The following is a 22,065-nucleotide window of genomic DNA, read 5'->3' as shown; positions in this document are numbered from 1 at the left end:
TTGTTGGTCACATTGAAGGTCTATCCCTTTCACCTCATTCAAAGTTAAATTTGACAAGGCAAAATTGACCTGTACCTTAACTCCATCCAACCAGAATCCTTAATTCATTATCTAACAGAAATCTGCCAGTTTTTCCAAGTGACCCAGCCAGAAGCCATCTCTTTTGAGGGGATACGGTCACAGAGAATTCCAGATTTCTGCTTTCCTTTGTGAACAGAAGTGCTTTCCGACATCAATGCTGAGTGATCAAGCTCTAATTTTAACTTTATGCCCTTTACTCGGGACTTTACCACCACAGGAAATAGCTTCTCCCCATCTTTGATTCCACACCTTTAATCATCTACAACACCCCTTAAATCTTCTATACTGAAAAGGATATAACCCAGTCATGTAAGCTGCCCTTATAAGTTAACCATTCCACCATTCTGATGAATATGCGTTACACCACCTCTAAGGTCAATATATCTTGCCTGTGGCACAGTGTCCAGAAATAAATGCAATATTATGGGGGCTAATCATAGATCTGTACAACTGTAAAGTACCTTCAATCCCTTTGGATTGCAGGCTTCTTGAGATAAGAGCCAAATCTTCCATTGGCCTTTTTATTTCTAGAACACTCCACTAACTGCAGTAATTTCTGTACTTCGGGGTCCCAAAGTGCTTCAACTCAATCGCAGTCCTAGCTTCTCACCGTTTACAAAATGATCTGCTCTCCCTTCCTCAGGGGTTTCCCCCACAACAAAGTCTATCTGTCACAGTGTCTCTCACTGAACGTAATCAATCGCTGTGCATTTCCAACTTCATAAGCTATTTACTGTGCTGCCCGTGTCGGTTTCTTCATCCAGGTCAATTCTAAATGCTGTGAAAAGCCATGGAGCTCACACCAATCCCTAGTTACTAGGCACATCCTGCTAATTTGAGGAAGAACCAATTCCCTATCCATGTCAATAGGCGACCGCAAAGCTGCAAGTTCTCATTTTGGTTTAGTCACATATAGAGCCTTATAAAATATATTCTGTCAGTTTGCATGATTTACAACCTTCTGTACTAAATTGGTTTCTTCCTCAAAAAAAATCACACTAGCTTTATGGTTGCTGACCTTTTACAAATTCATGCTGGCTTACCAGATCAGCTCATATTTGTATGCCAAGTCACTGTCATTAACAGCAGGTTAGTTGAAACAAGACATCGAGATAGCTATAACAGAAGGCTGCTTGTTAATTGTTCAAATTTTTCTTATCCCAGCAACTTTTACATCGGAGTTTTTGACTGCCTCGACCGAGCTGTCCATAGGAAAAAGGAAACATACCCAGGGCGGGATCATTTCCTCATCTCTCAAGCATGTTTCCTGGCAAAGGACTAAAAAATACTGTTGAAGTGAAGTGTCTGAGTTCACACATCCAAGTAAGAAGGGGAGGGTTCAGAGTGGAGACAAGGGGTGCAGTAAAGAAAGAGAATGGGCTTAAAGCAACTAAATAAAAAGAGGATACCTTTAAAAACATTGCCTTTATGAAAGGTTGCCCCCCTCAAAATTGCAATACCTTAAAAAAACTCCCTCGTTGCAGCTCAACTGGGCCTGACATTCTCAGCAGATATCTGGGATGGCTTCAGTGTTCAGCCAGACGGACCTAAAACCAAAAAAAAAAATTTAATGGTTATTCCATGTGAAAGGAAATTCTGATGCTCACATACAAAAAAAAGAAACGCACTAGGAACTGATATTTTGCCAAAATCTATGACAGCAACAACACCTTCTTATTAATTCCATATCGGCAAAGTGATCCCAAAACAGAGTTGATCACGCAACACCGGAGTTCAGGAATACTTTATCTTCAAATATCGTCTTCACTTTCAACAAATACAAGCAGTATAAAACTCATTAAAAAGACTCAATTGTGCTGTAACTTAAGTCCTCCATGTGCACATTATGGGACTGAAGGTAATTTGAGGTCAAGAGAGACAAGCAGCTGCTAGCGTTTAATTTTTGATTTGGAATACAAGCTTGTTAATTCTCTTTTCTTTCCAGTAGAGTCATAGAGATGTACAGCATGGAAACAGACCCATCGGTCCAACCCGTCCATCCAACCAGATATCCCAACCCAATCTAGTCCCATCTGCCAGCACCCGGCCCATATCCCTCCAAACCCTTCCTATTCATATACCCATCCATATGCCTCTTAAATGTTGCAATTGTACCAGCCTCCACCACTTCCTCTGGCAGCTCAATCCATACCCGTACCACCCTCTGTGTGAAAAAGCTGCCCCTTAGGTCTCTTTTATATATTTCCCCCTCACCCTAAACCTATGCCCTCTAGTTCTGCACTCCCCGACCCCAGGGAAAAGACTTTGCCTATTTACCCTATCCATGCCCCTCATAATTTTGTAAGCCTCTATAAGCCTCAGCCTCACAGCCTCAGCCTGTTCAGCCTCTCCCTATAGCACAAATCCTCCAACCCTGGCAACATCCTTGTAAATCTTTTCTGAACCCTTTCAAGTTTCACAACATCTTTCCGATAGGAAGGAGACCAGAATTGCACGCAATATTCCAACAGTGGCCTAACCAATGTCCTGTGCAGCCGCAACATGACCTCCCAACTCCTGTCCGCAATACTCAAGTAACATATCCCCCTCCTTTTTTTTTGCTCTAGCACAGAACCTTGATGATGCAAAAGCAAAGGAAGATGTCTTTAAGTTGCTAGCTGCTCTAACAAAATACAAACTGTTCAGCTGCAAATTGAACTTTACAACCCATTTGCCAGCTTTGAAATCCAAGTAACTTATTTGTAAGGGAAGCCATGACCAAAAGTTTCTAACAGAGGATGTTGTTTCAATAAGGTATCATCTTGAGAAAAAAAAACTGCACTGGAAGCTACAAGTCGCTAAACCTTAATTTGCCACAAATTGAAGAATAGACAGACCACTATCATCCACATGCACCTTTTTTTAAAAAGTGAGTCAGAGATAGTTTCAGTTAACCATAAGCCCTTAATATGTAGGATCAAGTATCGGCCATTCAGCTCATTGAATCTGCTCCACCATTCAATGAGATTATGGCTGATCTGATAAATGCAAACTCCACTTTCCTGCCTTTTCACCACAATCTTGGATTCCCTTACTGATTAAAAACCTGTTGATCTCAGCTTTGAATAACATAAAATGACCCAGCCTCTCTACACCTCTGTAGTAAAGAATTTGATAGATTCACAACTAGAGGGCATAGCTTTAGGGTCAGAGGAGAGAGATATAAAAGAGAACTAAGGGGCAACTTTTTCACACAGAGGGTGGTACGTGTATGAAATGAACTGCCAGAGGAAGTGGTGGAAGCTGATACAATTGCAACATTTAAGAGGCATTTGGATGGTTATATGAATAAGAAGGGTTTGGAGGGATATGGGCCGGGTGCTGGCAGATGGGACTAGATTGGGTTGGGATATCTGATCGGCATGAACAGGTTGGACCGAAGGGTCTATTTCCGTGCTTTACATCTCTATGACTCTATGAGAAAAGAAATCCCTCCTCATTTCTGTCCCATTGATGCCAATCTTTAAATGTTTGCAATTTACAAGAGTCCTGCTTTCAGAGGTGAGAAAATATAACTGTACTTTGAAATAACAAGGGCATTTCCACAAATCAAAGAGAAGTCCATTCACCATCCGGAAAAGAGACAGCTTGAAATGCTCTCCACAGTTCCCAGTATGCTGTCCAAGAGCATTTTTCATTTACATCTGACCACTGACGTGATTTGTGGTTTTCTATATGGCATCCTATGCAACATGTAGTAAAAAGAGTTGGGTTTAGATTGATATAGATATCTGGAAGTTTATTAGTACCTAACAATGTTCACTGGCATGACACCTCAGACTTATACATGTAACTTTAGTTATGAACTTACTTTAATTAATATTAAATTATACACACAGTTGACTGACTAATTGCTAACTGAATGAATAAAGACCTCTTAAACTACAGCATATTATGAGGCCATCTAGCTGTCTTAAAGCTATAGTGCATTTCTGAAATGCGTGCAATAATATATCAGTCCCTCGATACCAAGGACATCTTGCTTCCACTCTGATTTGATGGGTTCAGAGATGGCTCAGAAGTCTAATGGATTGTCTTCAGATGCGGCTACACATGGCATAGGTCCTGTTTGAAGGAGCAGGAAGATAAAGGAACTTGGAGATTTGTGACCCCTTTTCATTGCCTCAAATTCACCTCTGGATGATCGTGATCTGGTGTGCTTTGTGCCTTCCTGAATTAACATTCTCCATTTTGGTCAATCACAAATCAGGGACTCCCTCAAGCTGACGAAAATATATGATCACTTCAAGGATGCTTTGAGGACATATCAAAGTCATTTCTGCTGTCCCCTGGGGAACAGTTGAGCTGGGGCAGCGACCTCATCAAAGCAGTCAGTACTCATTGGAGACAACAATGAGTGAATTGTTGAATTCACTTGTGAATTTCTTATCTAGGACTCTGTCTTCAACTTGATGTCCCTCAACTCTATTACCCAGATCAGTTTCACAATTAAGCCTCTAGGTCTGCAAAGTTGAAAAAGCCATTTGACAGTTATTCAAAAAAAAACACCAAGATCTCTGGAGCAGGTGGAATCCCTGCTGAAATCTGAAAAATGGCAAAGATACAATCCTGACACAGCTGCACAACTTCATCTCCCTCACCCAGGAAAAGGAGTGCCAGTGGGAGGTGTTGCTGATATTGTGATCACATCTACATTAAGAAGGGAGATAAGTCTGATCCCAGTTACTTCAGAAAAATCCCTGTTGTTTGCCAGAGGGAAGTTCTTTGCAAGGAAATATCCACATTGACTCCCCCCAGCAGCTGCAGAGTGCCTTCTAGAGTTGCAGTGCGATATTGCTCAATGAGACACACCCGCAAGCATGATCTTTTCTGTATAGCTAATTCAAGAAAACTGTAAGGAATGGCACCAATGCCAGCATATGACATATAACAACCTCAAAAAAGCCTCCAATTCCGTAGCACGACATTTTATATCACCATGCCCAGTATCTGTTCCAGATAAGATCCAAGAGTACCTCACTTTGATGTATTGTGCATTACATAGCCTCTCCAAAACAATTTCGTGATCCATTTCTGCGACTGCAGAATGTAATGGCAGCCAGTGTCTGACGCTTAATAACTATGTAGCTCCTCTGCATATCTGCAGCTTGCACAAACATGCAGACTGGAAACATTTGCAACAAAGTCAGAAGAGGAATCAGACAGTGCATTTGCCACTGATTTAGATTAGCTAATACTGACATATCTTTGCAAAGTATCATTCCAAGTACTCTTTCCAAGTATTGTTCCTACATTCATTAAGCTCAAACTGTCATCCAGCATCTCACACAATGTTATTTTTTATTTGAAGTGACAGGACTGTAGTTAAGGACTCAGGATTACAAAGAAAAACAAGTATGGAATTCTACAAAACTTGAGTTGCCAATCATGGCATTTAAACATATATACCCCAATTAGTATATTCTATCAATCTTTGCAGATACAAAGATAAAAATCAGTGCTTACAGACATATGGCAATTCTTTTATGTTTTTTTCCGTACATAATCACACAGCTCCTACAAAAAAGAATCACTGGCTCAGTGGGCTGTTTTGGCCTCGTTGATTTGCTGTCAGTGCAGAAACTGACTGTCCTGAGAACTTGGCTGAAGCAGCAACCCTGCTGGTACGCGCAGAAATCTCGGCACTGCAGAAAGGTGTGACAGTTTTTAACATGTGGTCACTCACTTGGTTTACAGCAACTGGCTTTCCTGAATGTTGTTTCGGCAGCACATGCAACAAGTTGATTACGGGTGTCAGGCTATGACAAAACACTGGAGAAATGTGGGCTTTCTCACTGGGAAATGTGATGCCGTTTGGGAAGTGATCTCGTTGACTGGTGGAGTAGACTCTCAATGGATTGAATAGTCATCTTCTGCTGCTTTGTTCTTATGGTGGCTTCAAGGTGGTGTGAGATACAGTAAACGCCATGGGATACATTATTCTGGAATACCCCTTTAAAATAATTAGTGGGAGTAGAACAAAGGGTAATAGGTTGAATCTTCAGGTATACCGCCATGAGATATAGGCACAGAAATAGACCGTGTGGCCCAGTGAGATCACACCACCGCTAAATGAGATCATGGCTGATCTGATGATTCTCATCTGCAATTTCCTGTCTAATCCTTGTAATCTTGATTCCCTTCTCATTAAAAATCTGTCCATGTCAGCATTGAACATACCTAACAGGCTTTATGTCTAGATTAATTCATGATGGATGATCTAAATGGGGATAAATGGCCTTCCTCATCCATTGCAAAATGGTATGATTATATACTTATGCTGTGACCATGTCTTTATAATACTGAACAATGATTTTGCAAGATAATGTACGAACTAAATAATGACACTAGAACCATGAGGCAAAGACGATAAACATTACATCCCTTGGGGTTAACTAATTACTTCATAGATTTTTGGCAAAAGACCTTTGTTTACATCATACACATGGTAGGAAAAACATTTAATTTGCAAAACATTTAGGTCAGAGATCTTTACTAGTAATGACGGTGATTGATACTGGAATATATAAACAGATATATCACAGCTGTTATGGCTCAGTAGGAATTTTACATTCCGCTAGTAATTCCATCAGTGATAGAAATAACTTGGAATTTTTAAACTTACAAAGTTTCCCAAGAAGTTTGAAACTTGGTCTGTGCTAGGAAATAAATTTGACATCTGTCCTTTAAACTTAATTTTAGGCAAGTTCAGATTTGGAACAAAATAAATTGCCCAATGAAGTTATTTAAAGTACACGTAGTTCTTGCCAAGAGTTGGAGAGAAGAAATAAGGGGCTATATCAAGAGCAGACCAAACAGGCAAGCCATCCTGTGGAACAACCACCAGCAACATTCCTGCCGTTTTATCGCCCCATATGCCAACAGTCAACCAAACAAAGTAACAATTATGTATGAAACACAGATTTTCCTTCATAGAAGTCTGCAATATCATCTCAATGGAGCTAAAACTTGGATGCCTTTGCTGAACTCCATCCAACTCCTTTTTTCTCATTAAGTGAGCAGTTAGGGTAGTCATGCTACCTGATATACCAAACTAAATGGAGACAGAGACTTAGAAATTAGACCTTGCTATGCCTGTGTTATAGGTATAAAGTGTACATTTAAGGCTCCAATTTCTTGAGCACCAAGTACTCATTTTACACTGAACGTACACTGCCCACACTCTTGGGCATTTTGTAGGGCAGACATGGCACATGCCTTAAGCATGTTTCAAGGTTCGTAATACAAGTGGGTGTTCTAAGTGCATGTCAATGGAGTCCCTGTGCTGTGTGTTAAAGTCACCCCATTATTTCCCTTTCCGTTCACCTGCCAATGTTTGTTCACGGAGATGTGGGATCATTGTTTAGGCCACCATTTATTTTCCATCCGTAACTGTTCAGATATCAACAATGAATTAACCACATTGTTACGACTCCAGCATCACATGCAGACCAGGTAAGGATTGCGGATTTCATTCCCTAAAGGACATCAGTGAAGCAGCTGGGTTTTTTACAAAGATCAACAGTGGCTACATGATCATCATTAGGCTAGCACTTTATTCCAGATTTTTATTGAAGTAAAATTTCACCACCTGCCACAGTGGGATTTGAACCCATGTTACAGAATGCTAGCCAGGGGTTCTGAATTACTGGTCCTGTGGCATTACCAGTACGACCACCATCTCCAATTCTTGGGAGTGGAAGATTCTTTTCACTGTATCAGTAAATTTGCTTCAAAATTGCTTTTTACATCCAAGATTCCTGGGTCTATGTAATTGGTGTGTGCACTAGAACTGATAGCATCTTGCAAACTGCCTCCCTGTGGGCAGGTTCAGGCTGCGGTTCTGGCTGGAGTACATGGCCCTTCTGGGGAGACACGGGGTGGGGGGACAGCTACCTTCTCCAAAAGCTCGGGGATCCACTGTGGATCCAGCCAGGGCTTGTTCAGGATGTGGATCATGGACCCAGCTTGAATCCTGTGGAAACCCAGCTTTCACCTTCTGCCCGCGGCAGTTCTAACCCGGTCTCGGATTTGCAATCTCAAACACAGCTCATGCTGGATATGGTATTTCTCTGTACATGTCACACGCAGACCCTAGATCAGAATTAGTGGCGATACCTCCTTCTGGTTGAAAAGTCTACTGAGACCCATGGCATAGCTCCTCTGTGTTCCCTCTTCAAATCCCACTTGGAATCAGGATGATCCGAGCCTTTTAGGAGAGGAGGGATTTAAGCAACAGCCATAAGACATCCAAATGCATCAGAAAAAGTGACTCATATTGAAAACTGTGTGGCTGCAATAGACATCAGAAATTCAAAATCCTAAAATAAATGATATAAGTGAAATTAAACAGACAAGTCCTTGTAGGATTCAATGTAGCTTGCATATTTACAGCAGGTTACTTTCTGAATGACCCATTGGACTATTCAAAACATGGGAACGGGTCATAGCTGGGCATGTTTCCAATATTGGTTTATTGGTTCAAAATGCTTGTGCTCAGATCGAGTTATTGCCAATCTAGCTGGTGTAAGAATCTCACCAACTTTATGCTCGGCATTTCTCAGAGAAACACATGACATGAATTTTACAGTTTCCCACAGGAACATCCGGATACAAATGGGCGATGGTTTTCCGAATTTCAACGTTTCACTGCATGTCAACAGGAAATGGAACCAAATGGCTGGCCAGGACATTGAAAAACTGGGCTTGTGCCCATTAAGACACCCAGAACAAACACCCATCAAAGGGGCTGGACTAAATCGGCACACTTTTAAAAAAAGGCATGACACACTCTGTACATTCCAATCTAAACAGTTTTGGATTGCAATTAAAAGCCTTAATTCACATCAAAATGCCAGTCTTCAGCAGACCAACCTTACTGGTTCTTATGAAGCTTAATCATGTTGCTCAATTGCCTGGTTCCACCCTAAAAACTTGCATTTTCTTGGGCTTGAGCTCTGCAAAGAAATGGCCGTCGTTATGCAGGACTCTGACAAAGTTTATGACAATGGATCAAACAAAATGCTTCTAATCTAACCAGGAAGGATAAAGAAACAAGGTGTGTCCAACCAATCTGGATCAGCAAAGAATAATTATGTCTAAGTAAATACCTTCAGAATGAACAATTGACCTTTCACTTAGCAAATTTAAGGATATTTACAACAATTTTTTCCCTGCTGAAGGAATTTAAACGTTAGCATTGTAAATTAAACACATTCTATTTCAGACAGTGAAACCAATTACAAACCACAATCTTAACTATAAAACAGAGAACTAAGGATACTGTGCATTACCTGTGGAAAGAAAACAGTGTTAACATTTCCTCGGAATGGCATATCTGGTAGAGATGTAGCATGAATTGAACGCTAAAATAAAATTAAACTGTGGATGCTGGAGATCTGAAACAAACAAAAACCAGGGGAAGGGTCAGAGAACTCGACATGCTAACTCTGCTTTATCTACCAAGGTGCTGCCAGACCTGCTGAGTTTCTCCAGCAATTTCTGTTCTTGCTTGTTTCACAATTTTAACTTTTGCCTGGCCAACACTGAAAGCAGCTGGAATTATCCTTTGACTTCCGCAGTACACCGTTGTTTAATTATTCATGGGATGTGAGTGTTGCTGACTAGGCCACCATTTATTACCAATCCCTAATTGTTCAGAGGGTAATTAAGAATCAAACTGCATTGCTTTGGGTTGAAACTTGCATGTAACTCAGATTATCCTCGACACAAAACATTCTGGAACAAGTTGGGTTTTACAACAATTGATAATGGTTTGGCGGTTATCATTAGACTTTTAAAGGGAATTTTTTTTTAGTGGATTGAACTTTTACCCTCTGCCATTTACCCGGAATATTAGTGTGGGCTACTGGGTTACTAATCCAGTGATATTACCACTACACCACCACTTCCTCCAGTCTGCAACAATTTATCTGACTTAGGCTGTTCTTGAATAAAAACCCAAAATCAGAACCAAAAACAGAAATTCCTGGAAAAGCTCAGGAGAGCTGGCAGCATCCATGGAGAGAATTCAGAGTTAACAGAAAGGGTCACTCGAACTGAAATGTTGTCTCTAATTTCTCTCCAATGATGCTGCCAGATCCGCTGAGCTTTTCCAGCCATTTCTGTTCCGTTTCTGATTTACTGCACCCACAGTTCTTTTGATTTTTGCTTAAATATCCATACCTGTTGCACTCGGATTAACTGTGAATCAGTGCACAGTTTGCATTGAAGGTAACCATTTTATCTGTAAAGGTTTCTCACTTGTGCTTTCAAGCTCAAACGCAGCTCTGACCTTGTCCTGTCTAAGTGTCTAGTACTTGACCACCCAGATAACAATTCAAAGCTCAGCAACTGCTTTGCGTCTCAGCATGCAATTGCCATGACGTTTCTTCAGAGGGACAAATATGGTTATAAGAAACAATCTATGCAAAATATAAGGTACAACTGGTGCAGAAATACACAACAATACAAAGATTGATGGAAAATACGTGCTAAGTACACAACAATTATTTCCTGGAACTGCGAATCAACAAATCATCACTGAGCCCTGACAAGTATTGTTGGCGTAAGACACTGTGCTCACAGTCATTTCTGGGAACCCATTGTTTGTTCAAAAAGGTTACATGCTGAACAAAACATCTGCTAATTAATAAGCAGGGAAGCAGATTATATAGGTGCATCATAAAAAAAGTTGCCAGGTGAGTTGCATTTATAAAGAGAGATCAATTATCGCCACCTGATCCAAGTATTGCCTGCAAGGTCAAAGCGAATTATGAGCTTCACACGAACCCATGTCTTTTTGTGAAATATTAAGTCGAGAATTTGTCATTTTTCAATTACAACTGTTTCATTACAAAGTAAAGATCACCATTATCATTCTGTTGCTTTACATACTGCACGTAAACAATAAAGGTTTTAGAGAAACAAAATCACAAACTTAGAAAACGGTCGTCATGACTTGACGGTGCCGGAGTTGGACTGGGGCGTACAAAGTTAAAAATCACACAACGTCCATGTTATAGCCCAACAGGCTTACTTGGAAGCATTAGCTTTCAGAGCGCTGCTGCTTCATCAGGTGGCGCAGCGTTCCGAAAGTTAGTGCTTCCAAATAAACCTGCTGGACCATAACCTAGTGTTGTGAGATTTTTAAACTTAGAAAATGGCTTAATTCTACATTTGCCTCTGGAGTGCTGACTTAATATATAAAAGTTTTCTGCAAATTAGTTCTGCTTTTTTCCCCTAATGTTTTCTCTTTCATTCATGATCAGACTGCCATATTCATTACTTGAATTTTTATTTCAATCTCATATTTCATATTACATACTCCTTTTCTGTTAGGAGACATTAAATTCCATTACATTTCATGAAACATTTGTGCAATAGGTAGGAATGGCAACCATTATTAAAGTGGTCTCTGATCAGCTGCAGTTCAGCTTCACAATGGTGTGTTTTCAGTAAATGTTTAGAACTCCTAAAACTGACATTGTTAGCAGAAGTATTTGACAATTTTCCAAGAACAAGCGCCTTGCTAGATAGTCATCTATCCCCTTGTTGGAAACTGCTAGGGTATACCATCAGTCAGGATCATCGTGTTTCAGTGTGAAATATTACAGGAGATTTGCAAATGAACTGAGATGTTAGCAGTGTCTGAGAGGCTCAGTCCTTTGGCAAGCACTATTAATTACTAGCTGTACAGGAAGTTTTCTCAAAGTTAAAGGAAAACACTCTAAAACAGCCCCCGAGAGCACTTCCAGACTGTGTCAGGGTAGACAGTTAGAAGTTCTAACAGTAAATCAAACTCCCAACAAAAAAAGATACAATTAATCATGGTGCATAGCAAGCCAATTTTCACTCATTCTCAACTCTTTGGGGTAATAGGTTAGCAAAGCTATAAAAGTATTTCTCAAATCAAGGGAAATAAGCACATTTTAGATTGCTGTTACAAAGTTGTTTTTACAGTATGAAAGGCAGCCTGATCTAGAGACTGACAATGTGACATTACTGGAATTTATCCCAAGCTTCTCTTCAGTCTCAAGTTCATTAACTTTAAGACACATTGGATTATCAGTGCTCGTGTTTGTTTCAATTCTAATTTAATTAAAAGATTGACATTGCTTAATATTTCCAGGATGAAATGTAATGGAACGTAACAGGATGTCATTAATTCTTTTAACAAGTTTGAAGATCTTAAAGTTTGAATGAGCTTTTCGTATCTCACTCCTGGACCTTCGGTTGAAGAGGAATGAGAAGTAAGCTCAGTTAAATAAGCCAGATTGTAAGGAGATCTGACAAAGTTGACACTGAGTGGAGGTTGCTCGCCCTGATTGGGAAATATAAAACATCAGGAGACGATCTTAATCATTTAGGCCAGGTATGAGGAGAAATTTCTTTCCTCAAAATGTTGTGGAACTCCCTATTTTAGAAATTATGATGCTCCATTATTGAGTACCTTTAGAGATGGACACTTTTATTTTGATCTTTAGGGAATCAATGGAAGTGAAGCATTGAAGGCAGGCAGATGATCAGCTTGGTTCGATCTTCATGTGGTCTGCTGCAGCTTGCATTTCCTATTGTTTTTTGTCATATCTTTTTCAGTTTCATCTTCAGAATCAGGTTCGAAGGTTCCTGTTTTGTCCAGTAGGAATTTTAGGGACTTTATCCTGTTGAGCACATCACTCAGACTCTTACAATGACATCTGATGCCACACTGAAATCATTCCTACTAAGGTCACTTCAGAACAACTTAAATGGAGTGCTGGGCCAGTGGCTCCATGACATTCATTCATGTCACACAGGTAAGAAATATCAATATAATGGCTCTTTATCCATTTCTTTCTCTTCATTCTCCTTGTATCTAGGAAATTAGGTAAAACAATCTATTAAACTAGCTGAAAATGTGTTGCATGAAAAGCGCAACAGGTCAGGCAGCATCCAAGGAGCAGGAGATTCGACGTTTCGGGCATAAGCCCTTCTTCAGGAATCGCTTATTCCTGAAGAAGGGCTTATGCCCAAAACGTCGAATCTCCTGCTCCTTGGATGCTGCCTGACCTGCTGCACTTTTCCAGCAACACATTTTCAGTTCTGATCTCCAGCATCTGCAGACCTCACTTTCTCCTCAATCTATTAAACTACCTTGCTACCTAGTAAATAGCCACTGTAATACAAGCTGTTGATAAGGTCACCTTTGGGGTACTGCGTACAATTCTGGTCACCCTACTACAAGTATGTTATTAAACTGGAAAGGGTGCAAAAATGATTTACAAGAACATTATTGAGACTGGAAGGTTTGAGTTTTAAGGAGAGGTTTAACGTGACACAACCAGAGTCACAAGACCATTAAATTAGATCTTGATCAATTGGGTCAATGGGTTGAGGAGTGGCAGATCGAGTTTTAGATAAATGAGAGGCATTGCATTTTGAGAATACAAACAAGGACAGGACTCACAATTAGGTAATGTTGCAGAACAGAGACACCTTGGGGTTCAAGTACATAGTTCTTTGAAGGCAGCATGGTTAAGAAAGCATTGCCTTTATTTCTCAGATCTTTGAATAAAAGAGTTGGAACATCATGCTGAGGTTGTACTGGATATTGATGAGGCCTGTTATGGAATACTGTGTCCAGTTCTAGTTGCACTGTTATAGGAAGGATATCACTGGACTTAGAAAAGATTTACCAGGACGTTGCCAAAAGTAGAATTTAAGATATAAAAATAGACTGGAAAGACTGGGACCTTTTTCACTGGAGTGGAGGAGGTTAAGGTGTGACCTTATTGTGGTTTATAAAATCATGAGGAGCATAGGTAGGGTGAATGACAAGGGTCTTTTCCCTCGGGTGGGGGAGCTCAAAACTAGGGGGCATATTTTTAAGGTGAGAGGAGAAAGATTTTAAAATTACATAAAGGACGACGTTTTCTTTACAAAATGATTCGTGGGTGGAATGAACTGCCAGAGAAAGTGGTGGATACAGGTACATTGCAAAGTTGAAAAGGTATTTCGCTAAGTTCATGAAAAGGAAAGGCTTGGTGGGATATGGCTGGCAGGTGGGTCTACTTTGGTTTGCAATTCTGGTTGGTGGGGACTGGTTGAATTGAAGTGTCTGTTTCCGCGCTGTATGACTCTATAATTGACCAAAGCAAACTTCTTCAGTTTGTTGCTACTAGCAGGGAAAATAATATTGAACTAGATATTCATTTACTTCCTTTTTACTAATGAAATCAGTTGTTACATATAGAGTCAGATTCACCGTTGTATCTGATACAAATGTAGCAGCAACCAGTTCAAAATAACAAGCATTCAATAACTTTATTCCTTATTGAGAAAGTTAATCCTGTGCTCAATTAAAAAGAAATTGTGACATTTAAACAGTATACTTTTCCCTGAGAAAGTTGGCAATAGTTTTTGTGCATCTTTATCATCCACTGTCTATTTTTACATGTACCAGAAGCCTTGCCACGTTGAGATTTGCCCTAACATTCATAAAGCTAAAGTTTTGTATAAGATGCCAAAAGGAACCATAACAAATTTCTAGGATAGTAATTTATACATATCTTATATCTTTTTGGTCGTACTTATCTGGTATTAAAGTCGAGAGATTGAGTTATTTGTTTATAACTAAGAAACTGGCATGGGAATAAAAGGAGACCAAACTTGAGAAGATGTAATTTTCAACTCACATCCAATAGCTCAATTTAAGTGCACACCCATAACACTTGGAGTGGTTTAAATGTGTCACGGATTTTGCAGACTCACGTACCAGGCAGCATCACACAGAATGTATGAATCAAAATTCACTTATTACAAAATATAGCAATGTTTCCAGCTGACAGTCAAAACAGCTGGATATTGAGCCAGACATGATGGTTAACTTTTGCTATTTGCAACTACACCCATGTTTTTCAAAAGCCATGCACTAAACTGAAAAGAATTATGCAAGCTGTGTATTAACCTATGACGAAAAGCAACCAGTTCTCTGCACCACATTCGTTCTACCGAGAAAAATAATGTTTCAACTAGTCTCCTACAAGGGTTCTCACACCAAGACCTATAGCCTAGAAATTACTTGGGACACCAAACATCAAAATACTTAATTTGCTCATGCCACAACTGTTTTAATGAAGGCATTAACTTGTTTAAAAAGGGTCAAGAAAAGTGTGGTGCTGGAAAAGCATAGCAGGTCAGACAGCATCCAAGGAGCAGGAGGACTGACATTTTGGGCAGAGGCCCTTCGTCAGCAATAAGCCCACATTCCTGATAAAGGGCTTATGCCCGAAATGTCGACTCTCCTGCTCCTCAGATGATGCCTGACTGGCTGTGCTTTTCCAGCGCCATACTTTTTGACTCTGATCTCCAGCATCTGCAATCCTCACTTTCTTCTAGTTTTTTTAAAAAGGATCTTGTCATATTCTTAAATTAACCGACAGTATTAAGTGCCTCCTTTACCACTGTCAAATCTAGGCTTATACACTAAATGCTGAAGCAGCAATATCATATAAACTAATAATGCTTTAATGCAAATGACTACATAATAAAGCTGATTTATCTGCAGGTGCTATATTCATTGGCCAGTGCAGATGCACTACATAGGTCTGTGTGTTTCTCGTACCTGATCAACATTTGTGCTATTCCAGTCCAATGGTGCCAGTGTTGGGCTGGGGTGGACAAAGTCAGAAGTCACATGGCCCAAAAGGTTCATTTTAATTCATGTGCTTTCGGAGCGTTGCTCCCTCGTCAGGTCACCTCAGCAGTGCTCTGAAAGCTTGCGATTTCAATTAAACCTGTTGGACTATAACCTGGTGACACATGACTTCTGAGCTAGTCCAATCCTAATGCAAGTTAACAGCTCAATCTTCTTTTTTACATTTTATTTACAGCATTGAAACAGGCCATTTTATCTAATAGGTCTCTGCTGGTGTTTATGCTCTACATGAGCCTGCTTTCATCTTTCTCTGCATGTATTCAACAATTAGGAAGTTGTTATTTTAACTTTGAGGGGCTCTGAATGTGCAGCAGCTTGTGTGTTCATGTTGTAGGACTTCAATAAGATGTAAACCAGCAGAAAATTGCACTTACCCGTATTTACGTTTCATCCACTACAGACAGCTACACCATTAGGAGTCACAGTGTCACTAAAATTTTAAAAAATAAGAATATGATTAGAAATGAACAAAAATTAAAAAGAAAACCTCAAGACAGATTAGCTAATAGTCAAAGCATTCACTAGAACTCATTTTGACATTTTTCATAAGATATTAAATTTTTCATGGAGAAATTAAATTGTAGTTCACTGTTTGCCATATGAGAACAGGCAGGAGAAAGGGAGGTCTGCAGAGGCTGGAGATCGGAGTTGAAAATGTGTTGCTGGAAAAGCGCAGCAGGTCAGGCAGCATCCAAGGAACAGGAGAATCGATGTTTTGGGCAGATTCTGCTTTTCCAGCAACACATTTTCAACTCAATATGAGAACAGACAGTCAAATTCAAAATGCAGATGGCATTTTACCTTTCGGTCCTGGGTGACACTGAAATGCTGGACAAAACTTAAAAAGTAGTCCCATTCAGTACTTTGAATATATCTAGCAAAATCTTACTCAATTAGTGCTTTACTAAGCTTGCAAAGTACTCCAATGCTAAAATAACTTATTCCTTACACAATGTCGCATTCACTTTAACCTCTAACTCCATATCTCAATAAATGCCCAATTGAATCTCAGCCTTAATCCATCGAGTACAATAAGTATTGATGATACTGAAGGTATTCCTGATGAAGGGCTTTTGCCCGAAATGTCAATTTTACTGCTCCTCGGATGCTGCCTGACCTGCTGTGCTTTTCCAGCACCACTCTAATCTAAACTCTGGTTTCCAGCACCTGCAGTCATTGTTTTTACCACGATACTGAAGCTATTAATTACATCAATGGTTACTCCACTCTACAACCATTGGTGTGGCACTTTTGAAAACAATGTGAATGTGCCAGTTAATTTCACACATTACAAGGTTTATAATAATCAGAGGAATTAGAACAGGTAACACCAGCTTAAGTATCATCAGACTCTAGGAATAACTCTACAGTGAAAATACTAACTTCCATTTAATGACTTTTACATCATAAAACATTACAAGACATATGACAAACCGTTAAAAGGGGTTCAACAGCCACAACTTACTTTGGTTTACATTATTACAACCATAGTTCCAGCAAGTTCAATGTAATCCTTCGGATACTTGTGTCTACTTGCAGTACCACATCATGATCAAGCCAAACTCAAAACTAATTTGTATAATAATATATAAAGTATTTCATTACTGACCATTATAGTAAATATGAAAGAATTTTTAAAAAGTTACTACAACATTTCTGGTAAAGCCTGGCCAAAAAAGGAGGAAACATTGCATATGCAATTAATAAACTACTTTGACTGTTTAGTTAGCCTTCCGTTGATCAGAGTTAATGTAAATCAACTTCTTATGAATAACAGCGAAACAAAATACTAACAGTGGACTGATTAGCAGAGCCAACGGTCTAAACACACCTACCTAAAGAAGCCCTGGATAATGTTTTAAACACGATACAAGGAGTGCAACAGAAACAGCATTCTGCACCACTGTTGCAGAAACAGAGTCAAGGGCGTCCTTTTTCCTGTGGGCTGTTGTCCAGGTTCTCACAGCAAGCCTCTCAGCTGGGCCAGCCAATAGGATGAAAATTACTTCTGCAGGAATCACTAGTAATGAGGTAATTTAAAAGGAAAGTTGGGTCCCCTATCAAACAACTTTCCTTTGCCAATGCACTTCTGTTTGGGATCCAAGTGTTATTTATTTCCAGGCTACTGGTTAATAGCTCACTTGAGAATTCTAGCACTACAGAAATAGGTTCCACAACATGCTTATCCAGTCCCTTCCAGATGTATATATTTAACCATGCTTACTATCCTATTTGACAAAATTGTCAAGGTGACCCAGTGCTCTAGGCTGTAATTGCCAGAAAGCAGTTGAGCAGGTTCAAGTCGTCCATCTGATTTACTTATACTCCTACCTTTACACCTGCTTTTACAATAGCCATGGTGGGATCAGAGGCATGTTGGTGCAGACTACCGAGTCACAGAGAAGATGATGGAGCCTCAGCTTCATCTCAATGGTCGAACAGGTTCAGAATTTCAGTAATGGCTCTTGGTTCAGTACAGGAAAGAAACCGGAGATGTAAGAAGCAAAAGAAGCACTTGGCCTTTTATTCTCACAGTGGTACCTCTTGGAAACTCTGGTAAACCTCTGGGAACCAGACATTCTCATTTCTTGTCTAAAGCCACCAAGTGGTCATGGCAGAATGTCAAAAAATTAATGCAAAAGCCCAAAAGGAACAATTTTCACTTTATAGTCTTTGCACTTTCAAGTGGCAGAAGCAGTTTAATTTAGATAAATGCAAGGTGCTGCATTTTGGGAAAGCAAATCTATACAATTTATACACTTAACGGTATGATCAAAGAGACCTTGGAGTGCAGGTTCATAGCTCTTGAAAGTAGAGTTTCAGGAAGATAAAATAGCGAAGGTGGTGTTTGGTATGCTCTCCTTTATTGGTCAGAGTATTGAGTACAGGAATTGGGAGGTCATGTTGCAGATGTGCAGGACATTGGATAGGCCACTTTTGGAATGCTGTGTGCAATTCTGGTCTCCCTCCTATCAGAAGGATGTTGTGAAATTTGAAAGGGTTCAGAAAAGATTTACAAAGGTTGGAGGGTTTGAGCAAAAGGGAGAGGCTGAACAGGCTGGGGCTGTTTCTCCAAAGCTTCAGAGGCTGAGGGGTGCCCTTACAGAGGTTTATAAAATCATGAGGGGCATGGATAGGATAAATAGACAAAGTCTTTTCCTGGGGTGGGGTAGTCCAAAACTAGAGGACATAGGTTTAGGGTGAGAGGGGCAATGTTTTCATGCAGAGGGTGGTGCATGTGTGGAATAGGCTGCCAGAGGAAGTGATGGAGGCTGGTACAATTTCAACATTTAAAAGGCGTTTTGATGGGTATATGAAGAGGAAGACTTTGGAGGGATAAGGGCTGGGTGCTGGCAGTGGGACTAGATTGGGTTGGGATATCTGGTCGAGTTGGACCGAAGGGTCTGTTTCGATGCTGACTCTGAAGAGAGGTTCAACAATCTACTGGAATTAATGACGTTACCTCACCCTAACTAGTGTTATCTGTGGACATAATATAAGATGAGATGAATGTCAAATACAAACGTTAAATGGACCTACAATAACTCTAAAAAGGATGTGGATTTGACATTTATTTTCCCAAGTCACCTTTGAGTGACAATCCATTTTTAAAATGATAAACACACCTTGTCTGAAGGAAACCTCCATTCCCACATATAGGATGCTGCCTGGATTACAATTGAGCTACAATAAGTGGCTAGAAAAATTCGGATTGTTTTCTCGAGTGATGGAGGCTGAGGGGAAACCTAATAGAAGTCTATAAAGTTATGAGATGCACAGGTTGGGTTGATGGTCAGAATCTTTTTCCCAGCCTTGAAACGTCTAATAGTAGGGGGCATGCATTTAAGGTGAGGGGGCAAAGTTCAAAGGAGACATGAAGGACAAGTCTTTTTTTAATGCAGAGTGTAATAGGAGTCTGGAATGCACTGCCAGGGGTGGTGGTGGAGGCAGATACAATAAGAGACTTTTAGATAAGTACATGAATATGCAAGCGATGGAGGGTTATGGACCTGGGGCGGTTAGAAGGGATTAGTTTAATTTTGCATCATGGCTAGCACAACATCGTGGGCCGAATGGCCTGTTCCTGTACTTTACTGTTCTATTTTCTATATGGTCCTGGGCAGACCAGTGGTTGAGAAAATTGCCCACTTATCATTGCTCTCTCACCTCTGTATCAGAGGGTTATGGATTCAGGTTTCACTCCAAGACTTGGGCAAAAGTCAAGGCTGACGCTCCAGTCAGACTGTCATAGGCTTTTCAGGTAAGACATTCAAAGTGGCTGCCTGCTCACGGAGATGGAAGAGATGCTAAGATAACACTTAAAAGAGGGAATGAACCCTAGATGTCCTGAACAATATTTATCCCTCAAATCCACACCCCACTTTACTGTTTGCAGGAAGTTGTTGAGCTCTCACTGGTTGCTATAACAGTGACCACATTCAGAAAGTACTTACTTGGCTGTATAATGGGTTCTGTGATGTCTGATGGTTGAGAAAAGCATGATATAAAAATGCAAATTTCTTAGATAGGCTGAAAGTTCTCTCTCTTCCCAACTCTTTCATGCAGTAGGAAATCCAAACTGGAAATAATTTTCCCAGTACGTAGGAGTGGAAAGTTGGATCTGACACTTCTTCAGAGGCATAGCAATTATACATGAAATTGGAAAGGGGAATGGCAAACTGAAAGAAAAAAGTCACGCAAACCAAGGCCCAGCTTTGATGTTGAGTCTGTGTAAAGTGATTTCTGCAAAAGCAGTGGGTGGGACACTGCGATTGGCCTCAGTGTCCCTATACAAGGGTAGGTTGTGTGGTGGGGGTGCGGCAGGTGCTGCACAATTCAAAAACACTCCAGATCAGGGCTTTGAATACATCCAGTGAGATCTAGTTAAAATACTTTACTCAGCTTGCAAAATACTATATTAATTCATTACATACACAAAGTCATACTCACCCTAACTTCTAATATCACATCTCAATAAATGACCTGTTGGATCTCTGCTTCAGTTTATCATAGAATCCATACAGTTTGCAAACTGGCCATTCAGCTTATCGAGTCCAAACTGCTCCCCTAACAGCTTGTGCCAAAAACATTGACTCTCCTGCTCCTCGGATGCTGCCTGATCTGCTGTGCTTTTCCAGCAACACACTTTTCAACTCTGATCTCCAGCTTCTGCAGTCCTCACTTTCCCCTCCAAATAGCCTCCCATCCAGACCCAACCCCCACCCTATCCCTGTAGCCATTCATTTCCCATGGTTAATCCACCTAGTCTGGACATCGCTGGAGACTGTGGGCAATTTAGCATGGCCAATACATGTAACCTGCTCAACCTTTGGACTGAGAGAGGAAGCCAGAGCACCCAGAGGAAACCCATGCAGGCATGAGGAGACTGCACATAGTTGCTTGAGGCTGGAATCGAACCAGGGTCCCTGGTGCTATGAGACAGCAGTGCTAATCACTAAGCCACCATACCGGCTCACAAAGAGGCCATTCAGCCCATTGAGTCTACACTGGGGATCCGGGGGGGGGGGGGGCGCGGTGTTGGGGGGGTCCGGGGAGGGGCGGGGTGCGGTGTTGGGGGGGGTCCGGGAGGGGGCGTGGCAGTGTTGGATGGAGTTCTGGTGTAGGCAGGGCACAGGGTTAGGTGGGCAGAGGGCAGTGTCTCGCACGGTGTGTGCTGCTGCTATTCTCCTGAATGGGGAGTAGACTTTTAAAGGCTCCGAGCCCCAGAGGAAAGGCATTTAATCGATTAACCAAATAATCGATTATCTGGACGAAATAATGCCTTGCCCAGCTCGTTCGGATAATCAAGGTTCCCCTGTATAAACAATACTATGATACTAAAACTATTAATTATGTGAATGGTTCCTCCAACTTTCATTCATTGGTGTGGCATTTAACGAACACAATGAGTAGCATGCCAATTAATTTTAGGATTTAATGAGGTTTACGGTAATCGAAGGAATTAAAACAGGTAATACTAGTTTAATCAACAATGGCTCTGTCTAACTCTATAACGAGAACACCAATTTTGCATTTGTCTTTTGCATGGTAAAATGTCACAAGATATTTCAGAAGACATGACAAGCCATTAGAGGGGATCAAAAGATACAACTTAAAATTGCTTTACATCATCGTAACCATAGCAAGTTCAACCTACTCCTCAGGATACTTGTATCTCCTTGCAGTACCAAATCTTATTCAAATCAAACTTCTGGACAAATAGTGAGCAGGGTTCTGATTCCCAACTACTATCCAGCACTCCCTGCTGGCAATGAAAGCTTGGGCAT

General features: G+C 40.5%; 1 protein-coding gene across 6 annotated transcripts in view; it reads right to left on the bottom strand.

Moving 5' to 3' along the window:
* The window catches only part of LOC132819871 (ras and Rab interactor 2-like), a 153,784-nt gene that overhangs the window by 65,607 nt on the left and 66,112 nt on the right, over window positions 1–22,065 (bottom strand). For 4 of the 6 annotated variants that reach the window (XM_060831788.1, XM_060831787.1, XM_060831789.1 and 1 more), the window contains exons 2-3: window positions 16,153–16,208; window positions 1,542–1,628 (exon numbers count right to left, since the gene is read on the bottom strand). In XM_060831788.1, the coding sequence (XP_060687771.1) occupies window positions 1,542–1,583 (42 nt within the window). In that variant the 5' untranslated portion in view covers window positions 1,584–1,628; window positions 16,153–16,208. Of the gene's footprint in view, window positions 1–1,124; window positions 1,156–1,541; window positions 1,629–16,152; window positions 16,209–22,065 lie in introns of those variants that run through there. The other 2 variants (XM_060831791.1, XM_060831793.1) reach the window with 2 other exon arrangements.

This window comes from Hemiscyllium ocellatum, chromosome 10 (assembly GCF_020745735.1).
Source record: "Hemiscyllium ocellatum isolate sHemOce1 chromosome 10, sHemOce1.pat.X.cur, whole genome shotgun sequence".
In the NCBI taxonomy this organism is placed as follows: domain Eukaryota; kingdom Metazoa; phylum Chordata; class Chondrichthyes; order Orectolobiformes; family Hemiscylliidae; genus Hemiscyllium; species Hemiscyllium ocellatum.
The sequence above is the reverse complement of the archived record's forward strand: the minus strand, read 5'-3'. Positions and strand labels throughout refer to the sequence as shown.